The sequence below is a fragment of the Protopterus annectens genome, chromosome 2.part0, assembly GCF_019279795.1.
Source record: "Protopterus annectens isolate FY-2018-M chromosome 2.part0, PAN1.0, whole genome shotgun sequence".
Lineage (NCBI taxonomy): Eukaryota > Metazoa > Chordata > Ceratodontiformes > Protopteridae > Protopterus > Protopterus annectens.
This window is the reverse complement of record NC_056728.1, coordinates 1,412,042,316-1,412,056,232: the sequence shown is the minus strand read 5'-3', so window position 1 is coordinate 1,412,056,232 and position 13,917 is coordinate 1,412,042,316. Positions and strand designations below refer to the sequence as shown.

General features: G+C 40.6%; 1 protein-coding gene across 2 annotated transcripts in view; it reads left to right on the top strand.

Annotated features, from left to right (window-relative positions):
- NOCT (nocturnin) overlaps positions 1 to 13,917 on the top strand; it is a 608,362-nt gene that overhangs the window by 554,540 nt on the left and 39,905 nt on the right. The window contains exon 2 of one of the 2 annotated variants that reach the window (XM_044061646.1): positions 8,926 to 9,192. In XM_044061646.1, coding sequence (XP_043917581.1) covers positions 8,926 to 9,192 — 267 coding nt within the window. Of the gene's footprint in view, positions 1 to 8,922; positions 9,193 to 13,917 lie in introns of both variants that reach the window. The other variant, XM_044061645.1, reaches the window with a different exon arrangement.

Here is a 13,917-nt window from a genome sequence, read left to right as displayed (position 1 = left end):
GCTTATTTTCCCTGGGAAAGAGGCGTCATTGATCTGACCAGGGAACAATGCGATGGTCCCACAGTCTGTCCTCCTCCCAGCCAAAAAAAAGAAAAAGTTAAGCAAACAGCCTTTGCCATCTCTGCAGGCTAGCAATTTACCCCAGCCACAAGTGGGTCACTCTGCTGTGCCTATTAGCTATACCTCATCCCACTCCTTTTACTCTGGGATCCTTTTTGGTGTAGCACCCACAGCCACTGTGGACCAGGGGTTAGCCATGTCCTCTGTGGCTGCTGAGGTCCCCTCTGAGGGCAGGGGATAGCCACTTTTTCCGGCCTTGGGAGAGGGAACAGGGGAAAGCTTCCCTGTTGTCAGAATGCTGTGCTTCCTGGGGAAGCTGCTGCTAGTAGTAACATGGTTGACAGTATTTTTCCTGTTGAAAAAGAAACGCAAAATTAAGTGTGAATCTACTCGTTGGATAGGAGTGGTTTACTGGGTCAGGCTCAAGGTTTAATTTGGCTGATCCTCCTTGGTTTGTGGTAAAGGAAAGAGATGCCTCTTCCTGATGAGAGTAAAGATTCTAAAGCGTAATGGGAAGACAGAAGATGCAGGGATGGAAACAATTTTTTTTTCCCCTCAGATGTCTGATTAATACTCAAAGCACTCTTTCTGATTCTCCCTGTGGGTGTTTCTGTTTTTGTGTAAGATAATCGCCAGTATATTCACTGGGAGAATACTGAGGTTTCTCAGTCCTTCAGAAAATAAGTGGTTACAGAATGATTTTCAATATCTTAATCTATTCTACCTGTTCTATGCGTCTGAGGATGTGTGTGTGTTACTGCTTGCAGTTTTTTAAACTGTTTCTAAAAAGGTAGAATGTATAATGGTCCTCATTCTTTTCAGTTTTAGTACACTGTTCAAACCTGACCCAGTAGCTATAAATTTAGTTGACCCCACTTCTGCCAAGCACCTACTCGCTTCCAATCCTACTCTTTCTGATAAGGATGTGAAAATTTGACATGTATGGGGGGGTGTATACTTCTACAGATTTTTTTTTTTTTTTTTTTTTTTCAGAATTTTGAATAGTCAGGCTTATCTGTTCTGACTAATTGTGAAAGTATGATTGTTTTCCCTGAAGTTTCTTATTGTGAGGAAAAATCTGCTTGAAATTTGAATTTTTAAACACGTGCAGTAGACCAGTGTGTGTCGCTGTTACTTCCAGCACTATGGCCACTGGTACTGTTTTTTTGAGGAGGTTTGCAAGGCTGCATTCTCAGATCCTCCTAGGTGTTAAAAGTTAGATTTTAAATTCCCCTTTGGATAGAAATTGTTTGGCCCCTCTGCTGCAGAAGTGATCAGAAAGTGTGGAAGGAGCAAGATCTAGGGAATCCTCAAGATTTTTCAGCGCTCATTTTAAAAGGGGGTTTTTATCTCCTCATCCAGTTTTGGCAAAAGCAGAATAAACAGTCTACAAAATGCAGGCTCAAACCTCCCAAAACAAAGGACAGTCCAAGTCAGGATGGCTGAGATCGTTTGACACACACACACAGAGACACACACACACACACACACTGCCCACCCCCCACCTTTTTCCTTTTTGGAAGGAAAAAAAAAACAAACAAGTCTGAATCTCCATTTTTCCCTTTGGCAACAGATTGACAAATGGGTTCTGAAAAATCAAACTTTCACCATGGTTACAGATGGCAGTAAGAGGAAATCCCTCTTTCCAGTGGGTTATTCCTCATCCTCCAGATCAGACTGTTTCCACTGGTGGTTCTTCACATGCTGTCCTATGGAGTGATAGAACCAGTTCCTCCTCCCCCCGGGGGGGGGGGGTTATTCAAGGATGTTCTTAATGCCAAAGACGGAAGGTGCTTGGAGACCATTTCCTGGATCTTTCTTTCCTGAACCGGTTTGTGATTGTGCCCAAATTCAAAATGTTACTTCAGACTGCTGCTTCATTACTCTTTCAAGTTTCCTGGTAGCACTAGACTTAAAATGCTTATCCACCTCCATTTTCATCCAGACTTCAGAAATGTCTTAATGTGATCCAGATATCGCAGCCTGCGTGATTTCTGCATTTTTCTGTATTTAGATGACTTGCTTATCCTTGCAGGGTCTTTCAAAATGTCAGGAATCTCTCTCTGGGTGAGAGATCTCTTATACAAGCTGAGAACTTTCAAAAGTCTTTCTTGACTTCATGCAGGATTGTTTTTCTGGGATGTTGGCTAGAAACCTCCATTCAAAGAGCTTTTATTCCACACAGAATGGATGTACAGTGGAAATAAAATTTACACACCCCTGTTAAAATGCCAGGTTTTTCTGATATAAAAAAATGAAGTCATTAAACATCTGTTGGGGGACGTACAAAAAAATGAAAAACGTACAGTAAGCTGGTTGCATAAGTGTGCACACCCTTAAACTAATAATTTGAAGCACCTTTTGATTTAATTACAGCATTGTCTTCTTGGGTAGGAGTTTATCAGCATGGCACATCTTGACTTGGCAATATTTGCCCATTCTTCCTTGTAAAAGCATTCCAAATCTGTCAGATTGTGAGGGCATCTCTTGTGCACTTCCCTCTTCAGGTCACCCCACAGATTTTCTATTAGATTTAGGTCTGGGCTCTGGCTGGGCCATTCTAAAACTTTAATTTTCTTCTGGTGAAGCCATTCCTTTGTTGATTTGATGTATGCTTGGGATCATTGTCGTGTTTGAAAGGTGAAATTCCTCATCGTCAGCTTTCTAGCAGATGCCTGAAAGTTTTGGGCCAAAAGTAACTGGTATTTAGAACTGTTAATTCCTTACACTTTGACTAAAGCCCCAGTTCCAGCTGAAGAAAAGCAACCCCAAAGCATGATACTGCCGTCACCATGCTTAACCACAGGGATGGTGTTCTTTTGGTGATGCAAAGCGTTTTTTTGCGCCACACGTACCTTTTGGAATTGTGGCCAAAAAGTTCAACCTTGGTCTCATCGGACCAGGACACATTTCCCACATGCTTTTGGGAGACTACGTATTTTGCAAATTTTAGCCAAGCCTGGATGTTTTTCAAAAAAAAAAAAAAAAAGGCTTCCGTCTTGCAACTCTACCCCATAGTCCAGACATATGGCGAATATGGGAGATTGTCACATGTAGTACACAACCAGTACTTGCCAGAAATTCCCTCAGTTTTTCTAGTGTTGCTGTAGGTCTCTTGGCAGCCTCCCTGACCAGTTTTCGTCTCGTCTTTTCATCAATTTTGGAGGGACAATCCAGTTCTTTGTCACTATTGTCCCATATTTTCTCCACGTTTTGATGACTGTCTTCACTGTGTTCCTTGGTATATCCAATGCTGTGGAAATTTTTTTGTACCCTTCTCCTGACTGATACCTTTTAACTATGAGTTCCCTTTGATGCTTTGTAAGCTCACTGTCAACCATGACTTTTGTTGTAGCAGGCAACTGAGTAAATGTCAGGAAAATCCTACTAGGACAGCTGAACTTTATTTGAGGTTAATCAGAGTCTCTCTAATTGTTGGCAGGTGTGTACCCAAGAAGATGCTGTAATTAAATCAAAAGGTGCTTCAACAAAGTATTGGTTTAAGGGTGTGCGCACTTAGACAACCAGCGTATTGTAAGTTTTTCATTTTTTATATTTCCCCCAACAGATTTTGTTTTTTCAACAGGTTATAGATCACATTAAAGGTGGGAAAAGTTTTGAAATTTATTATGCTCTCATTTTTTATCAGTGTGAGTGGTTAATATTGTGCGAGGGTAATTTGATTCACTTGAAACACTCATTTCACTGAATTTCAAAACTCGCACCAAATTGCTGAAAGCTCAAATCCCTGATAACTCATTTCACTGAATATTTGCCCAACAGTACTTAACAAAGCATATATGCCCTTTTCCCCACTGTAGTACGTGGAGTTGCTATATATATAGTTAGGGGGTGTAGCCCCTCGCCTACTTCTGGTTTTATTTTGTTCACTTTCAGTGAAATGAGATTCATACATATAAAAGCTAAGTAGGTGGGGGGCTATGCCCCCTGCACCCCTCCATGTATATATACAAACTTCAGGATCACACTACAGTGGGGAAAAGGGCATATACATTGTATTTGCCTAACAGTAATTACATTCAGTGAAATGAGTTTTCAGTGATTTCAGCTTTCAGCGATTTTTTTTTTTTTTTTTTAGGGTGAATTGAAATTTACTGGAATGAGTTTTCAATGCCTCAAAGTAGACCTGTGTGTGTGTATGTATGACATATATATATATATATATATATATATAAAAAACACATGCTCAACTAGCATATGTCCGAATCACAAAACATCGAACACATACACGAAAACACTTAACAAAAAGTGCTTCAGTGTATGTGTAGTTAAAAAAAAAAATCTGCAGGGGGGCTTCGCCCCCCCCCACTTTATTATTCACACTCTGAGATTGCACTACAGTGGGGAAAAGGGGAATTTTCCCTTACCCGCACTGTAGTCCGATCTACGAAACAGGCACACATACATGGAAGCGCTCGTCGATGTTAAACGCTTCTGTGTGTTGTGTGTTCGATGTTTTGTGATTCGGACACATGCTAGCCGAGCATGTGTCCAGATTATTTATTTATTTATATATATATATATATATATATATATATATATATATATATATATATATATATATATAACTATAACATGGCGATATAGCTATAATATATAATGTGAGAGGGAGATATAGATATGTAGTATGTGGGCATATATATATTTTTATATTACATATATATATGTGTGTGTGTGTGTGTGTGTGTGTGTATATATATATATATATATATATATATATATATATATATATATATATAGGACATTTCACTGAAAGTCAAATTACTGTGCACTTTTCACTGAAAGCTCAATTCACTGAAACACATTTCACTGAAAGTTTTATATATGGCCTTTTCCCCACTGTAGTGCGACCCTGGAGTTGGTATATATAGTAAGGGGGATGTGGGGGTATAGCCCCCCACATATTTTAAATATTTTGAACTATATACATGGATACTTGCAATTCCAATATATTACTCTTTTCCGAACATAATATATACTGAATGTGTGGGGGGATTCGTCGTCCCCACACACCCCCTTACTATATATACCAACTCCAGGGTCACACTACAGTGGGGAAAAGGCCATATATAACTTTCAGGGAAATGTCCTAGATATATATATATATATATATATATATATATATATATATATATATAGTCGGTCCGCTAATGATTGTCAGACTTTTTTTTTTTTTTTTTTTTTTATGGTGCTGAGTTGCCAGCCCAACGCCCAACTTTCAGCGAAGGCACACCCATTCACGCATGTCTTTTGGAGGCCACTCTACCGCGGGGAGGACATGCAGACTCCACACAGAAGGCACTCCCCGCACACTACCTGAGAATCTAACGGGAGAACCTCTTGCTGTGTTGCAACAATGCAACCGCTGTACCAACGTGGCTTTTATATACATACATATATATAATATATAAAATGTGTGTGTGACACACATACACTTTATATATATATATATATATATATATATATATATATATATATTTATATATATATTTATATATATATATATATATATTTATATATATATATATATATATATATATATATATATATATATATATGTATATATGTATTTGTGTGTGTGTATATATATATATATATATATATATATATATATATATATATATATATATATATTATGTATTTGTGTGCAACATTAAAGGAAGGGAAAAGGCCTGAAAGAATACTCTAAGCAAAAAAGCTCTGAAGAGATTTGTGCTTTGTCTTTTTTTATGGCACTCTTCTCATGCTCCTTATTTTCTGTGTGGGAAGCACCCAAAAGCTTTGAAAACAGAATGGTGGTAAGGGGTGTGACCAAATAGGTTAGGCTACAGCAACAGTGATCTATTAGACCTCTGCTGTTAGTGGAAGTGTACTTGCACAATTGTACTTTCTCCAAAATTCAGAAGGACTTTTCAAAGGTAATTGTTGACCCCCTTTTTGGCTCAGACCGATATTCCCCCTTTTGAAAATATCCAAGGGCAATTACCACAAGCTTTTTCATGGAATGGACTTTACAGAGGACTGGGGAGTTTGGTACACCTCATTGTTCAACATCTTACTTTCTGTGTGGATTATAGAATTCTAATATATTTTAGGTACCTCTGGATTCTTGAATTTCATCCAGCAAGTCTTAGTCTTCATCAAATTGTCTTACCACACTGTTCTGCTTTTACTTCAGTGAAGGCTAAAAGAGAAAATCTCGTTTGTATAGCTCCTTACCAACACCTGATTCTGATTAATCCTTTATTACTTCTGTTATGGTTTTAGTATAGTCCGTGAGGAAAAAGTTTTTGCTTCTAATTTAAAAGCTGTTCCTTCCTGCTCCCATCACAACTTGCTGAGCGTAACAAAATGCAGGAGAAAAACCCAAGGTTCTGGTGTAAATGTATTCTTGTGCCTAGCAGGCTGACCCAGTTAGCTAATTGTCCCCCTTCCTTGTAGTTGGTGGCCTACGCATCATTGTTTAGTTAAGTGACTTGTGACTTGCTCAGACTTGCAGAGCAGCCAGAAATTAATTCTTTTATCCTTCAGCTGCAAACTGCATTAGTAGCTTGCCTAGTCCAAAGCTAATTTAACCATTGTCTTGTTAAATGGCCAAACTTGCTGAGCCATTTAACCTAATTGATGTGGTTGCTATTCAAAGCGTTGTCCAGGAAAGAGCCTACAGATCTCTGCATTATTTGGGACAAGACTGTTTAGCACCAAGGAGCCTGGTGCCTGCTGCTTATCTTGGGATTAATGCTACAGTTTTGTTTGATGATAAAGCAAAGGGACATAGATATTCCTAGTGCTGTTTTCACCACAGCTTCACAGTGCTGGGATATAGTTGGGTCAGTCCCCACTAGTCCTCATTCTTGTCAAAGCAAATTATTTTCAGTAAGTGCTGATTGACAAGTCACTGTACAACCTAACTTCAGAATATCCTCCTAATAATTCATCCATAAATCATTGGGCTGTACTATAGCCTTCCTAAGTGTTTGTTAGTGCACACTGTAGATGCAGGCACCTTGAGTTGATATTTTTTTCCAGTAAAAGTGTTGTTGAAATGTCGCCAGTACCAAGTTGCACACAAGCTCATGCCTGAAGTGGGTATCAAGAGTTGAGGCCCAATAATGAAATGGCCTTTGCAGGCCTGTGGGGAAAGTCTTGTGAAAGAGAAGATGGTTCATTATGTGAAGTGCACCCTACTAGATAGCTATGAACCTAACTGCCCTTGTGAGCAGTTGTAAGCCTAGCCAAGTATCCCTTGTGAGACTCAAACCGTGCACTTTGTGTTTGTAAGGCAAACACCTAAACCATTAGGCCACCCTCCCTTACTCAAGTATATGGTTGAATGAGTAGAATTTTTATCAGTTGTCACAACCAGTGTGTAGGAAGGTGAATGAAATGAGCTATAACTATAGACATGTTGTACAATGCAGAGTGCATTTTTGTTTTTTGTGTGATCTTCTTCTTTCGGCTTTTTCCCGGTTAGGGGTCGCCACAGCGGATCACCTGTCTGCTCATGATAAGTGGAGAACAGTTAATGGTGTAAAATGTAGTTATGCGTTTCTCACATACAGTAAACTGTTAACCAGCACTCCTGGAGATTGGTAGATGCTGGATAACTGTAGTTTCTGGTTGCTTGAGAGCTACTAATAAAAATAGGCCTAATACTGTTCCCTATACTATTTGTTTGGTTTGACTTGTTCTCAGGATGGGGAGAGGGGGAATTTATTCCTGTCTTTTTCTTTTTAAAACTCTAAAAATGCAAGTTTCTGAGGTGGTAAAACAAAGTGGAACACATGATAATTGTACTGTATTTCTTCAATATTTTTTTGCTGGTTGCTTGAGTTCCAGTTAACAGTTTATTGTGCATGCATTTTTCTATAATCTTTATAGATGTCCGTGTAAAATGCATATGTGATTAACCGAATACGAGGCAAGTGGGTTATATTTGCATTCTTGTGAAGTATACTTTTTGAGTGGTGGGTTTTTTTGTTCATGAGAGTAGTGTCTATTTTCATATTTTATTGTCCAGCACATGTATCTGATTACTGCAGTAGCTTAGTGACATTTGCAGTAGCTTTGTGACATTTGAGAGCTCCTTGTATACAGAGTTCTTGTCTCTGCTAATCGTACAGAATGTACCAGAACATGGATGGGCATGACAAGCTGCATTACTTGTAAATACAGAAGTATGCTATGCCCGGCATGTGTTTTATGTATGCAATTTGATGCTTTTTAAATTAATACAACCAGAATATAGATATGAAACCAAAACTTTGTTGATTGCTGCATTTATTTTTCTACAAGTTAGCTGCAGTTTATTTTCTTTCCGAGATAAACTTGCAAAATATTTTTAGCATTTTGACCATGAGTGCTGCAGACTAAACAGAAAAGTACTTTGCCGTCTATTGATGATATGGACAGAGCAAAAGTGATTGGTAAGCAACGAATGCTAAGGATTTTCCTGTTTGTGTAGAAGCTTTCTGCAAGGTCAAGTAGGTAGTGTCTGTTCTGGCAAACCCTTTGGAATGCTTGGCATACTACCTAGATTCCTTTCTGTAGTGCTTATTACAGTTGGATATGGACAGTCTGTATGCAGTATTAAAATTCTACAGTGCGCTGTCCTTTTTCATGGTGCCCAGCCTTCTAGATTGCAGCAAGGAGCAGTACATTTACTGGATAGAAAAGTCCTTCCTGCTGCAAGAACATAGTCTTTGGACAAGTACCTGTTTGTGTTTTACTGTGAACAGAATTTCAAGCACGTTCTGCATTGTGGAGTTGCAGTACAAAAAATTGTATGTAAACTGTGTGCAAGTCTCACCACCATCTTTGAAAAACTGTTTCTTTCCTCAGCAGTGTGTTCCATGGGAAGTACCACTAGCAGATTATACAGTGCCCTGGCTCAGACATTAAGTAACAGCCAGTTGGCTGAGCCTTCACACCTTGGCGAGGACCCTGAGCAGGAAGATGCAGATCTCCTTGATCCCCAGGAGATGCTAAAAGAATGCCAAGCGGTGCTCCATAAACGGCCTCCAAGGCTGAAAAGAAGTTTTGTATACCCGGGACAGCACTGTACCAGCAATCATCCTATTAGAGTGATGCAGTGGAATATACTGGCTCAAGGTAAGTGGTGATCATTTTGGGATCAGAAACTGTATTGTTTCTGCAGTTTCTAATGCTGTCAATTAAGATCATTTCAAGGCTTATATTGTTCAATTAATATTTTAAATGGATTGTTCCACTTGTCATAGGGTCAGTGCAAGAAGCTGAGAAGAGAAATGGTACAGAAAATAAAGTGGTGCAGTGGCTATGCATTGCATGTAGCTTTATTGTTGAGGACCTTGCTTGGTGGGTAGTAGGATTGTTTATCCTGTCCACCAGTCACTATCAGCATTTTATTTTTCCCCAAAATTCACCTGCTTGGGGATAGGTGTTAACCCATGATAACGCACGCTGTTGTCGCACATCCATTGGTTTCATGAGTTCTTTTTTTCCCATAGTTGATTTCACATGCCATGTGGCAGATGGGTACTTTTGTGTGGGACTGGGGAGAGGAACCCTCATTACACTTGACACAGGTGGGCAGTGGTTTCACCATGGTTTGCATGGATGATTGTTGTGAGCTCTCCCTGAGATGCCCATGTTTGTAGTCTTCTGGTCTGTAAGGAGAGGGGGGCTGCCCTTGTTTTCAGGATCTTGATCACATGCCAAACATTGGTTTAAACTGGGGATTTGAGGCCTGGGAGAGAAATCCCTCACTGGCTCCTATCTTGGGTGTGGTGCTTGCTTTGGAATTTGTGTTCCTTGTTTGCTCAGTTCTGCTTTAGTTCTCACTAGGCTGATTTGTGATACTGGGTCATCCAGATGCATGCAGACTGGTGGGTTGTTAAAGCTGAGCCTTAATCTGTATTCATTAAAGCGTAGTGAAGCCTCAGGTATTTCTCTAGTTGCATCCTATTGATGCCAGTTATCTCCTTATATTTGCATTAATTCCAAAAACCAAGCCATATACATCTAAAGATTTCATCTTCAAGTCTACATGCTAGGCAGCATGACTGTACTGACACCTTCCATCTGTCTAGTGCAGCTAAGAATTACTTCATTGTATCTATTTATTTACATGGTCCTAGATTTCGTATTTCTCTTTGTGTTGCAACAACCAAGTACCACAGACAGAACTGCTTGGGGTCAGCAGGATGAACAAAATGTTGCTGACAGTATGTGGGTAGCTTGAGTGGCTGATGAGCTATTGAACATTGTTTTAGAAACTATTTACTGTGTATGATTTTTATAATCCAGATCATGTTCTAAATTGTAAGAAATGCTAACAATATAAAGATACGTTTGTGCTGAACAGTTTATTTAAACTTCAACCCCTCTGGGTTGCAAGGGATGTGAGCATTTGTTTGAAATGGGGGCATATCTTAATTTTGTCCAAGTTCGTGATACAATCTGTAAGTTCAAGAACAAACTTCTAGCTTCATTGGAGGGGAATGAGTTAAGGCCACCCCTAAATCTCTTGGTCCTATTAGAGGAGCAGCATATGGGCTCACGTTTGAAATGAACACACTTTGAATTTTTTACTGTGAACTGTAGATGCAGCATTTCACCAACCCAACCTTAGGATTCCAATGGCTGGCCTGGTTGTAGGTCTTTTCACTTCCGGTTTGGGCCTCTCCTGGGAGAACAAAAATAGCCAGCAGAAAAGGTGGAATACAAAAAGTTTAATATAAAACACATAGCTAGGTAGAGGGTAGTAAACCCAACTACCTGTCTCAAACCGGTTTCGGCTGTAATAGCCTTCTTCAGTGAGTTTAACAAAAGCACATAGTGTCCATTCATATAAGTGTATTTATATATAGTAGCATAAAGGCAGTTCATTGGTACATTAGAATTGGTCATTAAGACCAGTTGGGAATAAAGCCCCCAATTTAATGATCCATTTACATTCCTTGAAATTAAGTAAGTCATGCCAACCTGATTTATCCCTACATTTACCTACAATGCAATCAATGACAGTAAAATGAAAAGAAGCAGAATTGTGTTTACAGACATGTTTAAACAGAGCATTATTAGGATGCTTGTTTCTAATGTCACTAAGATGCTTCCCAATCCTAAGGCGAAAAGGCCTCTCCTGACCTGACTTCTAAGCATAGTCTCGCCATAGCTCACTGTTGCAGATTGGTTTGCAGAGCATGTGGGCTCGGGTTTTTCTGTCCATTCAGTTCTCTGCTCATGTGAAAGCTTCCCTGCTAGGCCTCCCCTTCCCCAGCTTGTAGTGGGATGATGTGTCTTTTTTTGAAATGTAATAGAATTTGATGTTCTATTCAATGTTGCAGTATTCTTTACATATGGGTTGTATTCCACCTGTCCGGCCTGTATACAGAAGCTTAGAGCCACTGCCTGTGCATAGGATGTCACACACACAGGCACAGACAATGTCAGCCGTAAAAGTGATCACACATACCATCTTCAGAACTTTTTTGCCACCCTTTGGAAAGGTTGACTTGTACGTTTGGTCTGCCGTTACATCTCGGTGGTTCATCTTACAGCTTCAGATAAGTAACCCACAGGGGATTTAATTAATTACTACTGCCATTTGTTTTATTAATGACATCCAGGAAGGGCAAGTGTAGGTGTGGAAGGCAAATTCCACATAGATGGCTACGAGCTGTGGTTGTTTTGTTTAGGGCCTACTCACGACCATCGGTCCTGCTCTGTTTGTCAGGCCTCTGTTCCTAAAACTTTGCACAGTCTCCTGTTGGCTTTGAATTTATACTTAAAAACAAAGACTCTAACGTCTGGCTAGGGACACTATATGGAGGGTTCTGCAAGTACTTCCAAACCGTCTTAAGAGGAAGGTTAGCAAGGTTGGAACCAAATCCTCTTTAGCTGTGCCTGCTCCCTCCAGTGTAGCCCTTGAGGTTGATGAAAACCCGGCTGTACGATTGGAGGTGTAGGGTCTGCTCCCTTGGTGGGTACTGGGATAGAAGCAGTCAAGAATGCAGATCCTAGCATGTCTGAAGCTGTGCAGACATCCGGTTCGGATCTCTTGGGGGGAACTGCAGCTTGCAATCACAGAAGACACAGGCACTGCTGCAGCTTCCTTGTAGGAAGAACTACCGGGGGTGAGGGCTATGTCTGCCATTTCTCCTCAACAGGATAGGCCTGTGAAAAAGAAAGACTAGGCATGTCCCAGCTCCTACACCAATGTCTGATTGGGATGTTTTTTTCCCAGGGCCTTATTAAAGCACTGATGGCCTTGAGGCCTGCAATTTCTTCACCCATAGTGGGCCTCGCCTTTGCCTCTCCTCCAGTGCAGCCATCTGGGTCCCAAGGCCTTATTCCATGACAGCCTGCAGAACTTCAAATTCAGGACTCAGAATCAGAGGAGTCTTCATCTGATGTGGACTCCCTGTAGGATATTTCACTCAAATTCCCTCTCTCCTAAAATATTCTTTCCCAGAGCAGGAGTCTAATGGGGGGATTCTCCCATGGAAGAGCTTTCCTTTGGGGAAACAATTAATAAAATGTGTTCAAGGCTGCTTCTAAGACCCCTAACTCCCAAGCCCCTGCCCCAGAGAGACCAGATTGTTTCTATAAGGTCCCTGAGGATTGCAAATTTCTTTTCAAATGCCCCATAGCTGACCCTGATGTGGTTTCTATTGCTTCAGATAAGTCCTCATGGTCATCTCCTACCAAGTTGCTTCCTTCTGACAAGGAAAGTAACATTTTGGAAAGATTGGGTAAGAAGGTATAAACCATGCCTCTTCCACCTTGGCACACATGTCCGAATATGCTCTGGCCTTGCTAACTCTGGCAGCCCAGGGTCTTTCCCCATTGCCAGATTCTGAGGCAAAATCTCTAGTCCTTTCTCTCTTAACAGCCTGTTCTCAGGTAGCTAGACACTCTATGAAGTGTAGTTATGATGTAGTGGAGGTCTCTGCCAGGGCAGCAGCTTCTACTTCTGTTCTGCGAAGACATTCCTGACTATGTCTCCAGGCACTTCCTGATGATATCAAGGCTAAATTGCTTGATGCTCCTCTTGACAATTCATCATTGTTTGGAAAAGCAGTGCAAAATCACTGCAGGAAAAAAGGTAAGGAACACTTGGATTTGAAACAACTGGTTTCACCAGTTCCAAAATTTCATAGAAATTTCCCTGCTAAAACCAAATCTGCTCATTCCTCCACTTCTCTTCCCTCTGGAATTAGACCCCACAAGCCTTCCAGGATGCACAGTCAGGCAAAGGTTGTTACTGCTGTTGTGGCACCTCCACCGCAGCCCTTTCAGCCCAGATAGTGTCCTCTGTGATGCATTGCACCCTCTTCCATGTTGTAACCCCCCATCTAGTTCTCCCTTTCACTCCCAGCTTGGATGGATATCACTCAAGATTCCTGGGTGATTTCAATTATCCAAAATGGGTATTTTATGACCTGGAATACCCTCCCCCCCCCCCCAATCAACTGCATATGTTTCCCTCCATTCTAAATAAACTTTTCAACCAAGGCACAATGCAGTCTGTCTCTCCAGAACAGCAGAGAAGGGGATTTTACTCCAGGATGTTTCTAGACCCAAGGAAAGATGGCTCTTGGAGGGCCTATCTTGGTTCTCTCCCTATTAGACTCCTTCCTGGTGGTACCTACTTTCAGAATGCTGTCCCTACCTACTGTTCTGCCTCTCTTACCTCCTCGAACCTTCTTAGCTTCTTTGGATCTCAAGGGTGCTTACCTGCATATCCCTATACAACCCCTCTTTAGAAAACTTTTGCCTTTTTCTGTAGGTTCTTTGCACTTTCAATTTTACTGCTTGCCCTTTGTGAATACCCTTGGAGCAGTAGAAAGAGCA